The sequence below is a fragment of the Chiroxiphia lanceolata genome, chromosome 24, assembly GCF_009829145.1.
Source record: "Chiroxiphia lanceolata isolate bChiLan1 chromosome 24, bChiLan1.pri, whole genome shotgun sequence".
NCBI lineage: Eukaryota > Metazoa > Chordata > Aves > Passeriformes > Pipridae > Chiroxiphia > Chiroxiphia lanceolata.
Window position 1 is genome coordinate 6,690,912 of NC_045660.1, and position 19,645 is coordinate 6,710,556.

Consider the following 19,645-nt stretch of genomic DNA (forward strand, 5'->3'; position numbering starts at 1 on the left):
GCAGAGCACGAGGTGGAAATGCTGCCCGAGAAAAGCCTGTCCAGGGCAGATGGCTGACAGTCCCCTCCTGGCCCCGTCCATGTGCATTATGGTGTGGCCTTTGAGGTGCAGGGAGTACCACAGCCCTGGCCCAGACCTTTCCACAGCCATGGAAATCTTTCATTGGAACAAATGCCATGTGGTGGATGGGAAGTTTGTTAGGAGGAGTGACTGATTTGCAAGGAGAGCTGCAGCAGCATCTGCCTTTGGCTCACATTCTGCTTCCACTCTGCTCACCCTGTGCTGAGGGACACAACACCTCTGGTTCCAGCCCTTCTTCTGCCCTGGACCAGGTGTTCCCTTTCTCTGTTCCCCTCTGGGTACTCTCAGTCCTATTCCTTTCATGATGCAAATCCCCACTTTATCAGGTCACATCCTCTCAGGAAGGGAAGGACGGATCACACTGCTCTGGACTGGGGAATGCATCCTCACTGGCTCTGTTCTGTCTGTACCTTTATGTTCCCTGAAAACATGGAACATAAAAGGGCCAGAAAATTTCCCAAGGCAAGCCCGTAACTCAGCCCCATTTTGGGCAGGTTGGCTGATGTGTTTTGTTGCTTCCCAGTGACAAACCACGAGCCATGTGGGACCCAATGCTACCAGTCATAATTCATTAGCTGGCCAATAAAACCTCATTGTGATCCAATGCCTGCTGTCAGATCCAATAGTGAGCGGGAGAACAGAATGCAGCACGACGGGGGAGAGCGGGGGAGACCCGGCAGTGAGCTGGATATCCCTGATATCCCTGATATCTGGGGACAGGGCACCCCAGAGCAGGGACAGGGCACCCCAGAGCAGGGACAGGGCACCTCAGTGCAAGGACAGGGCACCTCAGTGCAAGGACAGGGCACTCTGGTGCAGGGACAGGGCACTCCAGAGCAGGGACAGGGCACCCCAGAGCAGGGACAGGGCACTCTGGTGCAGGGACAGGGCACTCTGGTGCCCAGCTGAGCCCAGCCCTGTTGGGGCCTCTCCCGCAATCTGTGCTGGGGGCTGTGAGTTTTCAGAGGAGTTTTCAGAGGTATGGGGTGTCCCTGAGGGGGAGGACAAGGACAGGCAGGCCTACCAGGACTGTGGTGACAATCAGAGATCTGTTGCTCAGCGAGTCCGTGACGTTCGGGCCTCGTCCTCTGGAGATTTCCGTGATGTTCAAACCCTCGGAAGGGCTCCAGGCTCCCACCTGAAACAAACCAAACCAATGAGTGAACCCCCTCCTCACGTTCCTCAGTCCCTTTCTTGCATTCCTCGCTTCCTCCCAGCATCCTACTGGCCTGGAAAAGGGAACTTCCTTCTTTCATCTACAGTAAACAGCAGCAAAGCTGGAATTACCATCTCGTCTCACCCAAGAGAACCAGCCCTTCAGCTGCAGGTCACTCCAGTGGCACTGGTTCCACAGTCCCTGTGCTGCTGCCAGCTCAGGGGCATGGGCAGAGACCACAGACTGGAATTCTGGGGCTGAATGAATGAGCAATTTGCAAAGGCACTGCACAGAGCAACAGTCAGACCCCATTAAAGAGTCAAATCTGGGTAAGGATAAAGCACAACAAAAGAAGAATAACCACAAATCTGAGGTCATTTTATTTCTTCTCTGTTACCCCACCACTTTGCTTTGGTGGGGAGGATTAAAAATGACTCAAACAGCTCCACAGATCCCTGGAAGGAGCCATTCCTGCCCTCTGTGCCATCTGTGGGCATTTCTAACACATCCCTTGTCAGGGCCCTGGGCCACCCTTCAGGGGAATGCCTCAGTCCTGGCAGCAAATCCGGAGGAAGGGATGGCAGCAGCCCTACCCAGGCATGGCACAGGCACACCAGCTCCATTTCAGGTGCTCTGTTTCTCTCAAGCTGTCAAATTTAATAAATTATTAGACTTTGAAGAAGTCTATTGATCCAGAAATGCCAAACATGTCTCTATTTACCAGAAGTGATCTGGGCAGTGCTATACCTGTTAACCTGATCTCTGTGGGTACGGGGGAGGCTCTGGGACAAACTTTGAAGGCAGGAGTGGATGAAGGACTGTGACGGGGAGAGAAAATGTCAGGAAGGCTGGAGGGATGTGGGGCTGCTGCCAGCAAACAGAGCAGGGTGGCCACAGAGCCAAACTGACAGTGAGAAAAAACCAAACCCCACCTGGAAATGGGAACAGAACGATCCATCTGTAGGGTCAAACTGCGAGGTGGGACGCGCAGAGAAGCCAAAGGCAGCCAGCTCAAACCACCAGGGAGCCAGCAGCTTCCCATCTTTTATTTATTGCTGTTTTTAAGATTCTTCAGCCTCTTCAGCAGTCCAAGGGGAGAACTTGGTTTTACTGCATCCCCAGAAAGAGACTTTGTAATGAGCAATGCTGCCTGGCAAAAAAAAGTGTCATAAATTCTAGAAGAGTTTCCACGAACTTTGTGAAAGGTTTTAAATATTTCAGGTAAAACTGAAGCAATCCCCCATCTCTGCCTTGGATCACACAACAGCTGCAATGTCAAAAAATTATTATTATTGTGAATGGGAAAGGAGAAGCAAGTCCAAGAGGCCCCAGATTGCTGCACTGCAGCTCCAGACACCTCTGCCTTGCTACGTTTTCTTTAAGACAAATTAAATACATGGCACTTAAGACTGAATTAATCAGTTTAAGATATTAAAAAAGGGAAGAAAAAGGAAAAAAGTGCATTAAGAGAACTGTGCGAGTCAGATAGTCAAACTACACGTAATTAGGTTTCGTTAATACTCCTGTAATCCCTGGAACATCCAGGAGCTATGAGAGAATCAGGGGTTCAGCCCTAAAGCTCAGCAAACATAAGCTGTGATACATAATGCACAATCCGGGTGGGATTTGTTTGTGGGCTGGTGTTTTGTTAGTTCAGATTAACTATTGACAGAATCCCTGCTTCAACAGAGATTTGACATCGATACTTTAAAACCCCTCTGGAGCTGACAGGAAGCTTTCAGAGAAATAATAGTGGGAGCTGTGAAATCTCTGAATTATTGGAGACAAAAGCTGATGGGGTGCGCAGGGGTTTGGCGGCTTCCAGTGGGCTTGATGTGACACAGATCTGCAGTAAATCCAGCTGGTGCCAGCTGGGAGGGGAGGGGGTTTGACAGGTGATGCTGCAGCTCTGCTGAACCTTTGGGTTCCCATGGTGTCAAGCACTGGCACGTTTTCTATTACCCAGCTAACAGAGCTCTCCAGAGCGTCGGTGCTGCTGGACTCGGAAAAGGCCTGGTTTATTTTTGGTTTAGACTCCAGGAACAAGGCTGCAAAGATCAGTTCTTGTGAGACGGTGGCATCTTCCCCCCCCTCCTTCCTTGGAGGTCACTGGGTTGATTTGTAATGTTTTCTTTATTCTGTACTTGACACCAAAAGCTCCCCATGCAGAGAGGGCTGTGGTGACCTTGTACTGAGGCAGGGAGCTGCTACTGTCGGGGAAAGTGTGGCAGCAATTCCTGCCAAAGCCAAGGAAAACAAACTGGGGGCAAGGAGGATGGGGCACAGGCTGGAGGGTCCTCAGGAGCCTCGTGGTGCAGGATCCCTCCCCTCCAAATGGAGGGTTGATCCATGGCTGCCTCCAGCCCCGGGGCTGCCTCCCTGTGCCGAGTGATTAATTCCCTGGAAAGGTCATCTGTGCTCGTGGTCCACGTGCTGCAGAGTTAATTGAAACCCTCCCTGCTCCCAGCCGGGTGTCCCGTGGACACAGAACCTGTCACTGCCCAGAGGTGACAAGCCCAGCACCGTTCTGGCTGCCAGAGGCACCTTGTACCTGTTGGAAAGCAGACTCTGCTCTGGAAGGGGCCTTGCTGCCCTGCCAACTTCCTCCTGTACAGGTGCGAGACACCTGTGGCAGAACGGGGACACAGAGTCATCACAGAGGGGTCAGATCACAGAATTCCTTGGGAATCACAGTCCCGGCTGCTCCAGCCACTCACTGCTCTCTGTCTTCAACCATCTGATCTCACCTTGCAACCCACATTCTAAGGGCTTTAAGGCTTGCATGTTGCCTTTTTTCTTTTCTTTTTTTTTTTAAAGTAATTGAAGGAAAGGAAATTAAATCCTCAGGAACACCCGGGATCAGATTTGTGCATCAGCCTCGTATTTCTGTGCCCAGAGGGGATTTGCACTAATTTGGAGGATCCAAGGCTGCAGCCTTTTTGCCCTTGGCCCTCATGACACCCCCAGCCAGCCAGGCAAAACCAAACTTTGCTGTTTTCCTTATTGTCCCTTAGGTAAAATAAAATACCCAGTGCATCCTCCTGCGAAATCCAGGCTGGAATCAGCCGGTGCCATTCCCAAGCCTTGGGCAGGTTCGTGGTGGGAATTCACACCAGGTGATGCTCCCCAGAGCTGCGGCCTCCTTGGCAAGAGCCAAGGGTTTGTGAGCCAGGCCAGCAAGAGGGAGTGGGACAGGGGATATTCCTGCCTGGCCTGGGCAGGGAAGGGTTACTGGATGCTCAGAAAGTTTCTTCTGCCTCCCTTATCCCAGGAAAGTGCTACAAGCACTTCTGCAATCTGTAATCCCACACTCTGGCTTCAGGGCGAGTGAGTCATGGTTGAGTCGTGGAAAAGGATCTGAGAAATCCCACAAAGTGAATATCCTTTTATATAAACCCCAGAAACCTGGAATCAGTACACCACCAACCATTTCTCTGCTGCTTGAGCACCAGGGTTTAGCCTCAGCCACATGCAGATAAGACAAGCCCTGCCTACCTTTTCGAGTCCGTCTTCTTTGAGGCTGATGATATCCAAATCAAAATCTGTCCGTAAACCACTGGTTTTATTGAAGACGATTCGTCCCGTTAATCCTTCCCACTGGGCCTGTGCAAGAAAAAGTAGTAGGGCTGTTACTTGGTATCATAAATAATCTTTTGCCCTCCACTGTATGTTCTTTTAATTAGTCCTTATGCTGGATCTTTCTCCCTAAAGAGCCTGATTAATTAATAATCCCCCCGTCACTGCTCAGGCTGCAGACGGAGCTGGAGATTTTCTTAACTCTCTTGCAGTCCTTGCTACCATTTCTGTTCGCACCTTTTGTGTTCACCAGCTGTTGCAGGATGTGATGACTCAGTAGAAAACACTCGTGTTTATCAGGGCATCCTTGTGGCTCTGTTTATCCTTGTGGTGCTGATAAAGGCCGGCTACAGGGAGCTCCCCTCGAGTTCAGAAACAACCCCTTTGTGCACGAACCTACTGCTGCTTCCAAGGGGTGTGGAAGCTGAAATGGCCTGAACGGTTCCCTCTGTCCTTCCAGGTGGAAAGTGGAGCAGAAGAGGCCAAGAGCTTGTCTGTGCAAGCAGGCTCTGTGGTTTGGAAACGGGCACAGGAGTCTGGGGGTGGGTGCTGCCCGAGTGCCTGGTTCACTCTTTGGCAGCACAAGGATGAGGCAGGAGCCCAGTGGGGCTGGAGACACCCTGTTCCTGGAGATTTTCAATGCTTGGCTGGCCAAGGTCCTGCACAGCCTGATCTGACTGGGGAGCTCATCCTGTTCAGAGCAGGACCTGGGGGTAAAGATGCCTAAACTCGGTTTAACCAAACTTATTCTGGGATTCTGTTTCTCTCACACTGTAGACTTTGCAGCACCCCCAGAATTAATGTCTCTGATTTAGGAGGTGAGAGAGCCCCAGTGCCAGCTGCTCCCAGTACCAGGAGGTGTGCAGTGCCTGTGCTGCCCCAGACAGTGCTGGCTGTGCTGGAGCACCATCCCGAGGGGATGCTCCCCTGGGAATGCCAGGCTGCTGCCACGGTTTGCTGCTCTGCAGTCACATCCCCAGCTGAGCCTCGGGCTGTCCCCCCTGCACAGCTCTGTGTGCTCCCCTCGCTGGGAAACGTGTTTCCTTTATGGGTGGGGGAGCTTGAAATGTCCCCGTGTGATGGAAGTGGCACAGTGCATTCTCGGGGGAATGACTGGTGTGTCTCCCAGCAGATCCGCTGCTCTGGCTCTCCCTCATTAATTCCTGAGGAGCAGTGACAGCCTGCTCCCAGCCTCGCCCCCCAGGAGTCCTCGTGTTTGCTCACTTGGGCGTGCAGGTGGTTTGCCTGTGGAGCCCCCCGGGAGCCAGGGAAAACACGGAATGTTTGCCGTGCCCGACTGGAGCAAACACAGCTGCGTGTGGAGCCCGGCAGCTCCCGTGGGGCTGCACAGCCCGGCTGAGGGCCCAGCCCGGGGCTGAGGGCCCAGCCCGGGGCCGCTCTGGCCTCAGGAGTTTGGAGGGAGCAGTGCCGGTGTGTTTGGTTGCAGCAGGGACGAGGCTGATCCCTGCAACGGGCTGACACGGTGCCAGAGAGGAAAACAACAGGCAGGCACTGGAGTGTGAGGCGCGGGGTGATTTGCAAAAGGAGCCAACCAAACAAATTATTTACACTCTGTTTTGGCAGCCAGCTGGAGTGATGCTCTGCAGAGGGAACAAAGCATGGAAAAGGAGAGAGAGGCAGGGAGAGGAGAGATTCCATCCTCAGTGCCTGTTAAGGGAAAAGTTCATTCTCTCTCTGCAGTGGGAACTGTTCTCCTGTTCTCCTCCCTTGGCTCTGTGTGCTCCACGTGCAGCTCCAGCAGTGCTGGGGTGGGCACAGTCTCATGGCACCGATGGCTCCACTGGGCTCAGCAGGTGACACAGCAGCACAGACCACAGTAACAACTGACAGTGTCCTCTGCTCTTCTCTCTGAAAACTTCAGAGGGTTTTATACCCAGCCTGTAAGTGTGGCCCAGTCACACACCCGACACAGCAGCCAATCCCTTGGCTCACCATGGGAAGAGCCACAGGTGCAGAAGTTTAAAAAGCACTTGGGGTAAATAAGGGGCTTATCACAAAGAGGGCTCTCACAGGGTGTGCAGTGTCTCCTTCCAGCTCTGCCTTTGTTTTTCCTTAGGTGAGGGCTTGTTTTTGCAGACTGAATGTGCACCTCAGGGCCAGTCTCAGCGACACATGGGAGGTTTCAGCTCCTAGGGGATGTTTTGGTGTGGCTGCATGGGTGTTATTTTGAAGGCAGAGGTTTTTTCTTTCTGGGTGCCCTCGGCAGCCTGGTGTGTGTCTGTGTTTCCACCCAGCTGAACCTGCCCGGGCAGGGGATGTTTCCTAACCCTGGACCCGCCGAGCCTTCTCCCCCCGTCCCCGTGCCGGCACCCCCAGCCAGGGGACAGCCAGGCCCCTCCTGCTGGGGAGGCTCTGCCTTGGTGGGAGCTGCTGTGGTCGCCAGTCACGCTTTTACCTCCTTGATGAAGTTCATGAAGCGGCCGCCGAACCTCCAGGCCTTGTGGCGGTGGCACTGCAGGGAGTTGACCGTCATCTGCGGGGCGCGCTGGTAGCACACGGACACCACGTGCACGGCGTCGTACAGCAGGGCAGCGTCTGTCTAAAGGGAGGGCAGCAGTAGGGTGGCCATAGTGGCCCCCGAGCCAGGGGGCACTCGGGGGGGCCGTGAGGTGTCGTAGGAGAAGGTGGAACCCTCCCTGAGTTACCTCCTGCCAACACCCACAGACCCCAGGGTTCCTCTGTCCGTGTCCCACCGACTATCCCTTGGCTCTTTAGACCAAAAACTTGGAGTTCTGTCTAAAATCAGTAATTTTAGAAGTGTCATTTGTCTGTGAGCAGCTATTCTGGTTGTTTCTTGCACATTTCCTGCTGTGGTGTCAAACAGGGAGGCAGCGATTTCTAAATGTGGAAGATAGTAACAGAGTTTTCCTATTGAGTCTGTTTTGTCTGAGTGCAAAAAAAACCCCTATATGAGAACATATTTTCCACACTATTTTATACATGGGAAAATAAGAAATGGGGATGTTAAATGGCTTGTTTATGGGCACAGAATTTTTCAAAAATGATCCAAACTGTCACCAAAATCAGGACCTTGTGAATTTGTAACATATTTCAGCATTTCAGTGATTTCAACTAGGGGGAACTTTTTTTTTCTTCCATGTAATATGATGGTTTTAGATTCAATTTGAGATGCCCTATCTCACCTCCAAACACTGATCAAGAGAACTGGATTTATTTTTCACTCCAATGTGGTAAGACCTCCTAGTGAAAATGCATTATTTGCTGGCTTCACAGAGCCACAAAACAGATGTGAGTGTAGCAGCATCACAATAAACCACAATAAACCAAAATAACATAGCAAATAACTGGGCAAACATCTAACAGGACGTAGCCATGGAGAATATCCTCCAGTGTTGGCAGCCATCCCCTGACCTTCCCTTCCCTCAGCACCCGAGCATGAAGAGCAGGAGCCTGACCTTCCTCCGTGGGGGGGTGAGGGCCACAGCAGGGACAGGCTTTGTGAATTTAGGGCTGGGGAAGAGCAGGGCAAGGACATGTCCAGGAAATTTCATGGGGAATTACAGACTGCAATGCCCAGCTGAGCCCGAGCCCCCACTGGATGGACACCTGGCAAACACAAATCCCAGGCAGCTCCCTCTGAGGGAGCACACGGGGGCTGGGGAAGGAGGTGGCACTGGGGGCTCAGCTGGGCAGGGGAGCCAGGGGGCTGTGTGGGCTCCTCCAACAACAAAAGGAACAGGAGGGATCCGAGCAGCCATTTCAAGGTGAAAGTCTGGGAGGCTGGTGCTGGCAGAGCTGAAGGGAGGGAAGGAGGGAGCAGTCAGCAGTTGCGGGGTCGGGGACGGCCTCGCAGGGAAGACAGATGGGCGAGCAGGTGCTGTACCTTCCGAGCAGTAACTCAGCGGAGCAGAGCTGCCATCAGATCCTAAAAGGAGTCATCAAACTGCAGCACAGCCCATCTCCGGGCAGTGCTTTGGTGCTTTGTCCCTGCACCAACCTGAGCACTGCCCGGCTCAGCCCAGCCCAGCCAGTGCTCCCAGCACAGAGCCAGTGCTGCTGTCCTGGGGCTGAGGGGGGATGGCAGCTGGAGCCCCGGGACAGGCCTGGCTGCCTCTGCTGGGGGCAGATCTGTTGGGAGCTGGGGCTGAGCAGGAGCATTAACACAGCAGTGGGGTTCGGGCTCCACTGCCAGACTCGCTGCTTGGAGGGGCAGTTATTGCAGAAGGCAAGAAACTACCTCGGGGCAGACACCTGGGGTGAGTTGTTACCGGTGCAAGAGCCAATAAAAGTAACATTTTGGTCTTAACAACTGTTCCTGCCTTTCCTGCCCCCAGCCCCCGTGCCCTGTTCGAACCCCCCGTACCATCATCACTCCATCGAGCAGCCCCAGCTCCGCCTTGGGCGCCGACTGCAGCCGCTCCATGGACCACTTCTCGATGATGGAGGACACGTGGGGGTTCTCCACGTTGAGGATCCGGAAGCCGGTCAGATTCACCCCAGAGTAGCGATATGGTTCTAGGTCTAATGCATAAAGATCCTTAAAAGAGAGAAACCGGTTTAAACATTTTGTTTAGCTTTGTTTTGTTTGAGTTTTTTGCGTCGGTTCGTGTCTGTGTCTGGAGCGAGACAGCGGAGCCCTCAGAAGGTGGGAGGGAGGACACATCCCTCAGGAATTCAGAGGATTGTGCCGTCTGTTGCCATCACTCTCTGCTTGCAGAGGCTTGGAGGTGTTGGTGGAATTTGGGTGCCGTATGTGCAGATTCCCACACACACAGCGTAAGGGAACTCCTACCAAAGAGCCAAAGAACTCACTCTCTGCATGAAAGAGACAAATAAATTGTGGGGAGAAAACCAGAATCACTGCCTGTGACCCTGAAAAAAGAGATTTGCGACCCAGGGAGGGAGGATAAGGCAGAACTCCTGTATCTGAAGCTCCCAGGGGCCTTTCCACGAAGGATTTGCTGGGAGTGCTGAAGCCCACGGGGTGCTGTGGATGACAGAGTCACTCTGAATGCAGAACACCAATTTGCAGACTATCAAAGAGGAACTAAGACGCATTTCTTGACATTCCGACCAGCCTACACAGTCTGCAGATGAATGAGGGTGCCCTTTATAGGATGTAAAGAGCCCAGAGCCAGGCAGTGCTCGGCTCTGCTGGCTGCTGGCCCGTGAGCATCGCTTGGCAGGCACTGAGGGGACACTGGGGGCACTGGGGGGCACTGGGGGCACTGCTCCTGTGCAGCTCTGGGCTCTCCACGTGTCTGAATATCAGCTTCAGTTCAGGGATTAACTGCAGTGCTCAGGAACCAGTCTGAGTAGCCTGGGGTTGGACAGCAGGGCAGGAGCATGTCCAGCTGCTCTGCTCCCCAAATCCAGGCAGCTCCGAGGGGCTGAGCCAGGGAATGAGTGGAGACAGCAGGCAGGAGGTGTGTAATGGCTTTGTTAATGGGAACATATTTAATGGGACATATTTAATCAGGGCTTGCCCTGAACAACTTCTGCAGGCATTTAATGGTAGTAAAAAGGGGGGAGGCAGGAGGGCAACAGCATTGTCCTCTGTGATGGGGTGGGGGGTGAGTATGGGAGAGACATTCACTGCTCTCACAAGGGCCTGGAAAAAGAGGTGAAATACAGCATGAGGTGCTGTGGCTGTGCTCTGGGATGAGCTGTGCTGTGTTGGGGCTGTACTCTGGGATGGGCTGTGCTCTGGGATGGGGGTGTGCTGTGTGTTGGGGCTGTGCTCTGGGATGGGCTGTGCTGTGTTGGGGCTGTGCTCTGGGATGGGCTGTGCTGTGTTGGGGCTGTGCTCTGGGATGGGGCTGTACTCTGGGATGGGTTGTACTCTGGGATGGGCTGTGCTCTGGGATGGGCTGTACTCTGGGATGGGGGTGTGCTCTGGGATGGGGCTGTGCTCTGGGATGGGCTGTGCTGTGTGTTGGGGCTGTGCTCTGGGATGGGCTGTGCTCTGGGATGGGCTGTACTCTGGGATGGGGCTGTGCTCTGGGATGGGCTGTACTCTGGGATGGGCTGTGCTCTGGGATGGGCTGTACTCTGGGATGGGGGTGTGCTCTGGGATGGGGCTGTGCTCTGGGATGGGCTGTGCTGTGTGTTGGGGCTGTGCTCTGGGATGGGCTGTACTCTGGGATGGGGCTGTGCTCTGGGATGGGGCTGTGCTCTGGGATGGGGCTGTGCTCTGGGATGGGCTGTGCTGTGTGTTGGGGCTGTGCTCTGGGATGGGCTGTGCTGTGTGTTGGGGCTGTGCTGGTGGACACAGCCACACTGTGGGACCACCTGGCCATGGCATCCATCAGCAGCGAGCTCTGCTGTGCCCATGGAGGGCTGGACAAGTCCCACACTCTGCCCTAAGCAAAGCAGAACAACAGCAGCACTTGCCAGCAACTAAGACTTCATTCTCCACGGGGGAGTGAGGATTCTTGCGGCTGTTTTGCTTTAATAAGCTTTGGGGGTTTGATCTTTCCTGTAAGCCTGGCCCAGCCTCGCTGCTGATGGATGCAGTGCTTGAGCCTGCAGGTGCAGCAGGGACCGAGTCATTAATCACCCCACAACAGAGGTCAGGGCTTGGGTGTTTGAGGGGTTTTTTTCCCCCTGAAAAATTGCAGTTCAGACCTGCATGTTCTGTTAAAGGGCACTGTGAAAACCAGGCTATGATGGTGACTTTTAAATGACTTAGGGCAGCTAAGGGCCAATACAGTTGTTTGACCTCAGACAAATGCTCATGTCAGCTGGCTGTGAGGGAGGGCAACATTCCTGTGCCTGACCCACTGGAATAAATCTGTTTTTTCAAGGTTCATAACTTTTAATCAGACACTTCAGTTTGTATTCTGGCCATCTCTTAGATCCTGCCAGTATTTTGGGTGCTTTCTCTGCCCTGCTGCTCCCCACTGACCCTTCCTTTCACCAAGTTCCTATAGAAAGCAAGTTCCCATCAGATCACTTCTGGGTTCCAGTTTAAATCTCAGCTGCAGCCTGATTTATCAGCTCCTGGAACCAGAGGATAATTCAGACACCAGCTGAGTGTCAGGGCGTGGGGAGGTGTGGAGGAGAATCACCAGATCAGTTTCTTCTGGATTTTCTGCTCCTGCACAGCCACAAATTGAAACATCTGGTTCTATTTTCCACCTCATCTACATTCCCTTTCACTCATTATTTTCTGTGCTGCAGATTAATTCTCCCCTCCACCCTGTATTTCGTTCTCAGTGTTCCTGTGATGTTCTCCCCCTTCCTGGCACCCGCTCTCCCCCCTCCCCAGTTAACCCATCCCGGGTTCCTCAGGGTGGTGGCAGTGCTGGGGACTGATCCTCACCACCTCCTGCACCCACAGGCAGAGGTGGAAATAGGGGTGTCCAGGAAGGGCATCCCGGTGTGGAGCCCACAGGGGGGTTCCCCCACGGCTGGTTGGGAGCCCTGGGCAGACACAGCTTTGTCCAGGGGGCTGGGAATTGGCCACGTCTGCAAGGACTCACTTCACAGACTGCTGAGACACCCCCAGGATTTGCAGCTTAGGGGTTCTCCCTGCAGGGACCTGGGTGTCAAAGCTATGTGTGCCAGGGATGAGGGCTCAGCAGTCCCAGTTCCTCCTCCTCCCCCTCCTCCTTCTCCTCCTCCTCCTCCTGTGGAAAAGGCTGATGGGGCTGTGCTGGAGTCAGTGAACTGTAGTCGTGCTGCCTAGCAAAGTGTTGAAGCATTTCATGCCAAGTGTTGATACACTGTGCTCAGTATTGACTGGGGACCTTTTAGAAACATTCAGTATAACATAATAGACTAATTCATTAGCACCCCATGGGTCTCGTACTGGGGAAGCTGAAGCACAGGCATTGCAAGCTAGGAAAACATTGCCTTAAGGAATGACAGATTAAAATATCTTTCCCATGATATAACTGTTATTTCAGGAAAGTGGCATTAATTGTGATTGCTTATCTATTAATTTATTATAATTCCTCTTTTCCCACCTCCAGGCTGTACCTACACATGAAATGTACTCCAGGCTCAGCTGGGGCTGATTAATAGGAGGTTATCTGGGAAATGCTTAAAGCTGCCTGGAATAGATAATGGCAGCAGGGGTAATTAAAATGTCTTTTGCATTTGAAAAATAAATTTTGCAGTTTTTAAGGGTTAGTTTAGTCTGTTTCTTTCCTAGAGGCAAAAAGATAAATTGGATTTTCAAAATCACACAAAATTCAACAGTAGACTAGACAATAGCATCTTAAATGGAGACACAAGTGGCCCTGCCAGGAAAGCCAAATGCCTCCAGGAGCCAGAGAGGAACTGGCCCGTGTTTAACAGAGGGGAGTTAATGTCAGGCTGAGTTCATCCTCTGCAAAATAAACCTGCAGGAATGAACTCTGGACCACAGCAGGCTGCTCCTGGCTCTGCAGGGAGATCTGGGAGGGCACACAGTGCTCATCCTCAGCTCCTGCTGAAACAGGGTCTCACCAAACCCCGTGTGGGGGCTGCAGCCTGGCACACTCACTGTGCTCACCCCAGTGCAGCCTGGCACACTCACTGTGCTCACCCCCAGTGCCCAGGGAGCTCAGCCTGGCACACTCACTGTGCTCACCCCAGTGCAGCCTGGCACACTCACTGTGCTCACCCCCAGTGCCCAGGGAGCTGCACCCAAACCAAAGGGACTGGGAGGGGAAATGAAACCAGAACCCACGCCTGTGCCAGCCAGAGCCACTCCATAGGAATGACCTGTCCTGAAGGAGGGTCATCTCTCAGGTGAACCCAGCCCTGCTCTCCCCCTCTGTAGGGTTCCCTTGCATTTCCCACCCCACTGCAGTGCCCACCTGGACTGAACCCCCACCCCACCCAGCAGAGAGGGTACGAGGTGTGTGCACAGACAGATACTTTACCAGAGTGGTGAAGATGAAGTGGTAGTACTCTGTCATCATTCCCATTGCCATGGCCTTGAGGAGAGGAGGGAAAGGAGGTTATTGAAGTAGATACAAGAATATAACATCCCTTCCCCTTCAGTGCCCACCTGTGTCATGACTCTGCCTGTCCCTCCTCCGTGGGCATGACAGTGGGATCCTAACTGAGTGCCTGGTTTAGAAATGGGGCTGTGAAGGCACAAGGATGAGGGGTGGGAACATCCCCCATCCCTCTGAAATCATGTCCCAGACCCGAGGACCCTTGGCCAGCCCAGCTCAAGGCTCCTGCCAGCCCTGCCACAGAGGGTGGCTCGTGCAGATTGCTGGGATCTGCATAGCTGAGCACTGCAGAGAACAGGCTGTCCTGTGAGCTCTGCCAGAGCACAGGCGTGGGCTGAAGGGGCCTTGGCTGGATGACCACGTCCAGACCCTGCACAACACAGGGGAACACATTTGAGGCTGTGAACAAGGTCACCTTGGAGCTGCTGGCTGGTGACTGGAAAGAGATTCCCATGGGTTTGCCTGGGATGCTGACTCTGTGAGTATGTTTTCTGGAGAAAACACATGCAAGAGCACTTTAAAATCCCCACTCATGGGAAAGCGACTTCAAGTCCCCGCCGGTAACATTTGCTTCCCTTGGATTTTGTTAAAATTACTAGGGCGGAATTTAGCTCCGAGGAAGGAAGTGACAGTCTGAGAAGAAGTGAGACATCAAAAAACAGGGGAAAAGGAAGGGCTCTGGATCGCAAGCCTACATATTGTGACTCCAGAGTGTGATTTCACCCAGGTTTCCTGCTCTGGGAGTAGCTTTTAGAAAGTCTGGAGGCTGTTGCTGTGTGGCCACATGCTGTCCTGTCCCGTTCCCCCCATCCCTGCCTGGCTGGTGGATCTGCTGGGCTGCATTGTAGCTCCCTCCCTGCTGCACACCCTGGTGCAAAGAGCTGGAGCAGGGAATGGGACCTCAGTATGGGAAGCATCAGTTAGAGATGGGAAAGCAATCAGGAGCAAATCATGAAATTCCAATTCAGGTCCATTTTGGATCATTTTGGACATAGGTGAGGAGCCCAGAGCTGCTGTAGGAAGGAGGCTCTGGCTTCCCAGCACTGGCAGCCCAGGGCAGGATGCATCTGGGTTTGTGGGGAAATGATCCTGCCGGGGGAGAAGCCACAGGGTGGGAGCAGCAGCTCCTGTAGAGCTGCCAGGCCCAGCTGTGCCCTGCAGGGGCTGCTCAGGACAGAGCTGTGGGGGAGCCTCAGAGTGCATGTGGATGATAACCAGGGACCAAAACCGAGGAAGGCTGGAGAACCTGGGGCAGGATGGGAAGGACTGACTCTCCAGCAGATGGATGGCTTTGGCTTTGCCCAGTTTGTACTTTGGGTGTAGAGGTGCTGTTCCACAAGTGAACGAGGCACCTCGAGGTGTGCATTTCTTGATACAGGTAGGAAGGTGAGGAAAATACGAGGTTTATAAGCTTTCTAATGAGAAAGCAGCTGTGAGTGACCTGCAGATCATGGTGCACTGCTGTGAGCCTGCCTGGTGCTGCACACCAGAGCAGAGACTGCTCGGGCTTGTGGTTTGGGTTTGTGCACCTTCCCAGGCTCTGAAAATGCTTCACAGTATTTCCCTCAGTAAAAATAACCCTGTGTAGTGTTGTTAAGCTGAAATGCATGGCTTCAGGTCCTGACAAAAACCCAACACACACACAAAACCAGCCAGAAGGACTTAGAGAGACTTGTCTCCCCCCAGTCCCCCCTCTCCTCCATCTTCCTCACTCTGCACTCGCAGTGATGAGCAGAGCAGATGGCACAATAAACTATAATAAACTGCATAACAAGTGAGCAGCACCAAACACAGCCAGCACGGGAAAACACAGGCAGGAGACAATGAGCCCCTTCTATTGCTTTCTGTAATAATCCCTCCCAGGCTTTCCAAGTTCTCTGAGCACTTCCCTTCATTTTGCATCAGGCAGGCTGCAGGAGGAGGCACTTGCCTTGTGCTCTCTTTCTCAGCCCTTCAGGGGATTTATTTAATCTGTGTGGTGGTGTCGTGCTGGGCTGAGAGGAGCAGCACTTCCAGTGGCTGGCTTTTAGTATCTTTGTGAGAGTCTTTTCCTCATATTGACCCCAAAATCCAAAGGCACTTGAGAATGAGGAGGAGTTGGGGTGAGCAGCAAGAATGCCAGTGGAGGATCTCGTGGAGAAAGAAAGGAGAGAGCCCAAATGAATGGAAAATCACTGACATCTGGCTTAAAGTCCAAGAATTGCAGACCATGCTGGGGAAGGGCCAGAGGATGCTGCCCTCCCAGCTGAGCCTGGCTGGGGGAGCCACGAGGGCTGCTCTGGATGGAGGCAGAGGGCTGGGGCTGGGGCTGGGGCTGTGCAGCTGCAGAGAGAGTCACAGAATTGTCTGGCACCAGCCTGGGCTCGGCACCGTGTTCAGCACAGCCCTTTCTCCTCCTGCAGCCTGTGTTCATTCTTACCCACAGTCGCTTTTCCGTGCTTCCAGTTTGTCAGTGCAAACTCCCTGTCCTGTGGGAACCCCCCAGTATCCTCGAAGGATGGGCACGGAGCAGCTTTTAGTGTGGCTGTGGATGGGGCCCAGGGGAAGCTGCACCCCAGTGGGGCCACCCCACACCCAGGGGCTCCTCGATGGCCCCTTCTGCTTGTCCCCTCCCTCACCTGCTTGAGGATCTGAGCTGCCATCAGGTGGCTGCAGTCGAAGATGATGCGGAATTCCCGGCCCCGCTTCATCTCCTTGAGCAGCGGCCGCGCGTCGTCCGTGTCCAGCGGGAGCTGCCGGATCTTCAGGCGGATGTTGTAGCGGGACGGGGCCATGATGAGCTCCTGCAGCCGGATGAGGCCTTGGCACCACAGAGACAAACCCACAGCGTTACAGGCCTGCCCTCCCCAGGGGCTGGGCACAGCAGCTCCGTGCTTCCCTGGTCCCTACAGCAGCTCCGTGCTTCCCTGTTCCCTACAGCAGCTCCGTGCTTCCCTGTTCCCTACAGCAGCTCCGTGCTTCCCTGGTCCCTACAGCAGCTCAGTGCTTCCCTGGTCCCTATGGAATGAGCTCAGGACCTGCCTCCCTCCCTTCCTCCAATGGCCTTTGCTGGAGGGTGTCACAGCCAGGGTGTCACGGGTCAATCCTTAACCCCCAGATATCTCCAGAGCAGCTGTTCTACCACTGAACGGCTTCTCCTGCTGGTTCCCTGCTGCCCTGCAGCCAGGAGGGCTGGACAGGGTCCCTGCATTAGGCAGGAAGAGAACAGAATAGCAGGTTGGTCCTAACCTTTGACACCTCTGGGATCATGGCAAATTTTCTTAAGCAAATGTGCCCTTGAGAAAGGACAGGATGTGATAATCAGCTACACAAGAAATTAAAATCTGCATGTTTACCATGCACAGCAGCCAAAGGGAAAAACGGGCATGGGCTTGGATTTATGAGTCGTGTAGATCGTAACGGTCACTTAATCACAACTCGTAACTTCCTACTGCCCTCAGAATTCATTTCTGTTTCCTGCACTAGGCACAAAGTCATACTGGATGCACGAGCAGAGCAGGAATCGTTGGAATCTGGTGTTGCAAGGAGAATTGCAGCAGATGCCTATTGCAAGGGGGGAGAGAGCAGCGTGTCCCTCTGCATAGCACAAGAAACACATTAGAATATGCCACGAAGGGAACATACTGTGACCCACATTTGCAAAACAGGAATGTCAAACTGTGTTCTCATCAGCCCTCCCCTAAAGAAACCATTTGGTTTAGTGGAATTAGGTTGGACAGGCTATCCAATGTGGCTTTTGTTTTTGGGAGTCTATCTCTAGCGCCGGGCAGCGCTTTGCTTTGTTTAACCATCAACAGCTTCCCTTACGTGACGAAACTTTGTCAGCTCTGTGCTACAGAATTAGCCAGAAAACAAAAAGCTTTCCAGAACTGCTTTTGCTTTGCCTGGGAACTGCCCCCTCCATGGCAGCCACGGCTGGGGCTTTGCTGGTGCAGAGGGGAGCTGTGGTGCCCAAGGAGCTGGGCTGAGCTGCCCATGCCAGTGAACCCCCCAGCTCTGGGGCTGGGAGTCCCCCACTCACTGAGAGCTTTGGGAGTTAAATGCTTAGAAAGATCCCAGGGACTCCCACAACTCCTGGGAACCCATCACTGCACGGGGGGTCATTTGGCCCCTGGAAAGGCTCATTGGAAAGGCTCCCAAAGAGACCCACGATGGCAAATCTCCAGGATTCCTCCTTTAGTCCCCTCCTTTCCCTTTCCCTACCTGTGCTGTCGTCGTACACCACCGTGGCTGACCTCCACTTGAGGTACTGCACCAGGTCCAGGATGGCGTGGCTCAGGGAGGCATAGTCGGGGTACAGGTTGACATAGAAAGTGTCCTTGTTATCCAGAGGGTGGTGCTTCCATCGGAGCTGTATGTGGGGCACTTCCAGGGCGTTGCAGATGGACTGGACAGCGTTGGTGCAGGAGCCTTGGGAAGGTCCGAATATCGCGACGACCCCCAGGGCGAGCTGGTCACAGGCTGGTGGAGGGAGGGAGGGATGTCAGAGATGGGGCAGCACTGGGCACAGACAGCTGTGCCTGCCCTGGGCAAGGGACAGTGGGTGAACAGACACTCCTGGGCTTTAACAGCTCTGATATTGGGTAATTACAGCAGTGATGAGTCAGAGAGAGAGAGGAGGGGTTATGGCAGGTGGGGTCTGCACCCGTGGGTAGGGTCGCAGAGCAGTGCCAGGCAGAGCTCTGAGGGAACCTCCATCACAAAACCAACTGAAAAGGGGCTCACTGGGCTGTGTGGGACCATCCTGGTGATGTCCCTCCGACAGCTCAGGCTCATGCAGCAGGTTTCCTTTCTCCAAAACCAGAATCAAACTCCATGAACCCTCAGGTCACCAGCCCCCCAGCCCTTGCTGTGCAGTCCCATTTCTTCCCTCCCCCTCAGTAATTCAAGTGAGCTGTTTTTATCCAGTAATCAAAACTGACTGTTAGTAAGAGAACAGAATATCCACACCATGGATGTGAACACTGCCAGGGATACAGTGGCACAAACACAGGCCTGGCCTCCAGACCTTCGCTCAGGATTAGAGCAAACGCTGTGAAAGGAGTTTTGTGAGCTTTGCAGAGGGAAGAAAAAGTACTTGTTCCCCTTGTATTAAAAGGCCTGTGGAAGGTCAGCTCCGGGAGGAGTTCTCACCCAGATCTCTGGTGAGAGCAAGGCAGAACGAGCTGCTGGGTCTCCGGTGAAACCAGACCTTTCTTGTGCTAAATAAATGGCCACAAAGCTGCTCAGAAGTTTGCTCTGCTCTTACCTTTCTTAGTTGCTTCAAAGCTGTCGTGGAAGTGTATCCTCTGGATGTCATAGGTTAGGGTTGTGTTAGGCAACAAAGTTCTGTTCCTGTTAATAATGTTGGCGGAGAATCGGAAGGCTTGTTCCTCAGCACTCATCACCTGGGTGTTGGGGCCATCTGCGTACTCAAAGATTCCTCCTGCAAGACAAAAACCCCCCCTTTGAGCCATGTAAAGTTTGATTCATAATCTTAAGCAGCAAGGGCGAGAAAACTCTGGGAACATTTGCAGGTGGAGCAGGGGTTGCTCCTCGTCCTGTCCTGGACTGAAATGAAGACATGGAGACACTCGGGTTTTTTGTTATATGCTGCTCCGTGAGAGCGTTCAGGGTGGCAGCTTTGTGGGGCAATAGGAGGCAATTTAGAGTCTTGGAATATTTTTATGAGACAGACAAGTGGCTTCCCATAAAACTTTAGGAGCAGAGTTTGGGAAGTGCAGACAGGCTTATTGCCCAGCTGCAGGGCTGCTCTGGGTCTGTGCTGTGAGGAGTGACTGGGCACAAAGCTGGCACTGCCCTCCCCTCCCACTCCTGCCTCCTCACCCACCTCGTCCTGGCACGGGAGGCAGGCGGGGCAGTGCTGCCCATGGAGATTTTTAGTGCTGTTCTCAGTGCC

General features: G+C 53.5%; 1 protein-coding gene across 1 annotated transcript in view; it reads right to left on the reverse strand.

Moving 5' to 3' along the window:
• The window catches only part of GRIK3 (glutamate ionotropic receptor kainate type subunit 3), a 93,266-nt gene that overhangs the window by 24,699 nt on the left and 48,922 nt on the right, over nucleotides 1–19,645 (reverse strand). The window contains exons 2-9 of the mRNA XM_032709890.1: nucleotides 18,995–19,171; nucleotides 17,950–18,207; nucleotides 16,365–16,546; nucleotides 13,669–13,722; nucleotides 9,159–9,332; nucleotides 7,230–7,373; nucleotides 4,733–4,840; nucleotides 1,106–1,219 (exon numbers count right to left, since the gene is read on the reverse strand). Of these exons, the coding sequence (XP_032565781.1) occupies nucleotides 1,106–1,219; nucleotides 4,733–4,840; nucleotides 7,230–7,373; nucleotides 9,159–9,332; nucleotides 13,669–13,722; nucleotides 16,365–16,546; nucleotides 17,950–18,207; nucleotides 18,995–19,171 (1,211 nt within the window). The remainder of the gene's footprint in view (nucleotides 1–1,105; nucleotides 1,220–4,732; nucleotides 4,841–7,229; nucleotides 7,374–9,158; nucleotides 9,333–13,668; nucleotides 13,723–16,364; nucleotides 16,547–17,949; nucleotides 18,208–18,994; nucleotides 19,172–19,645) is intronic.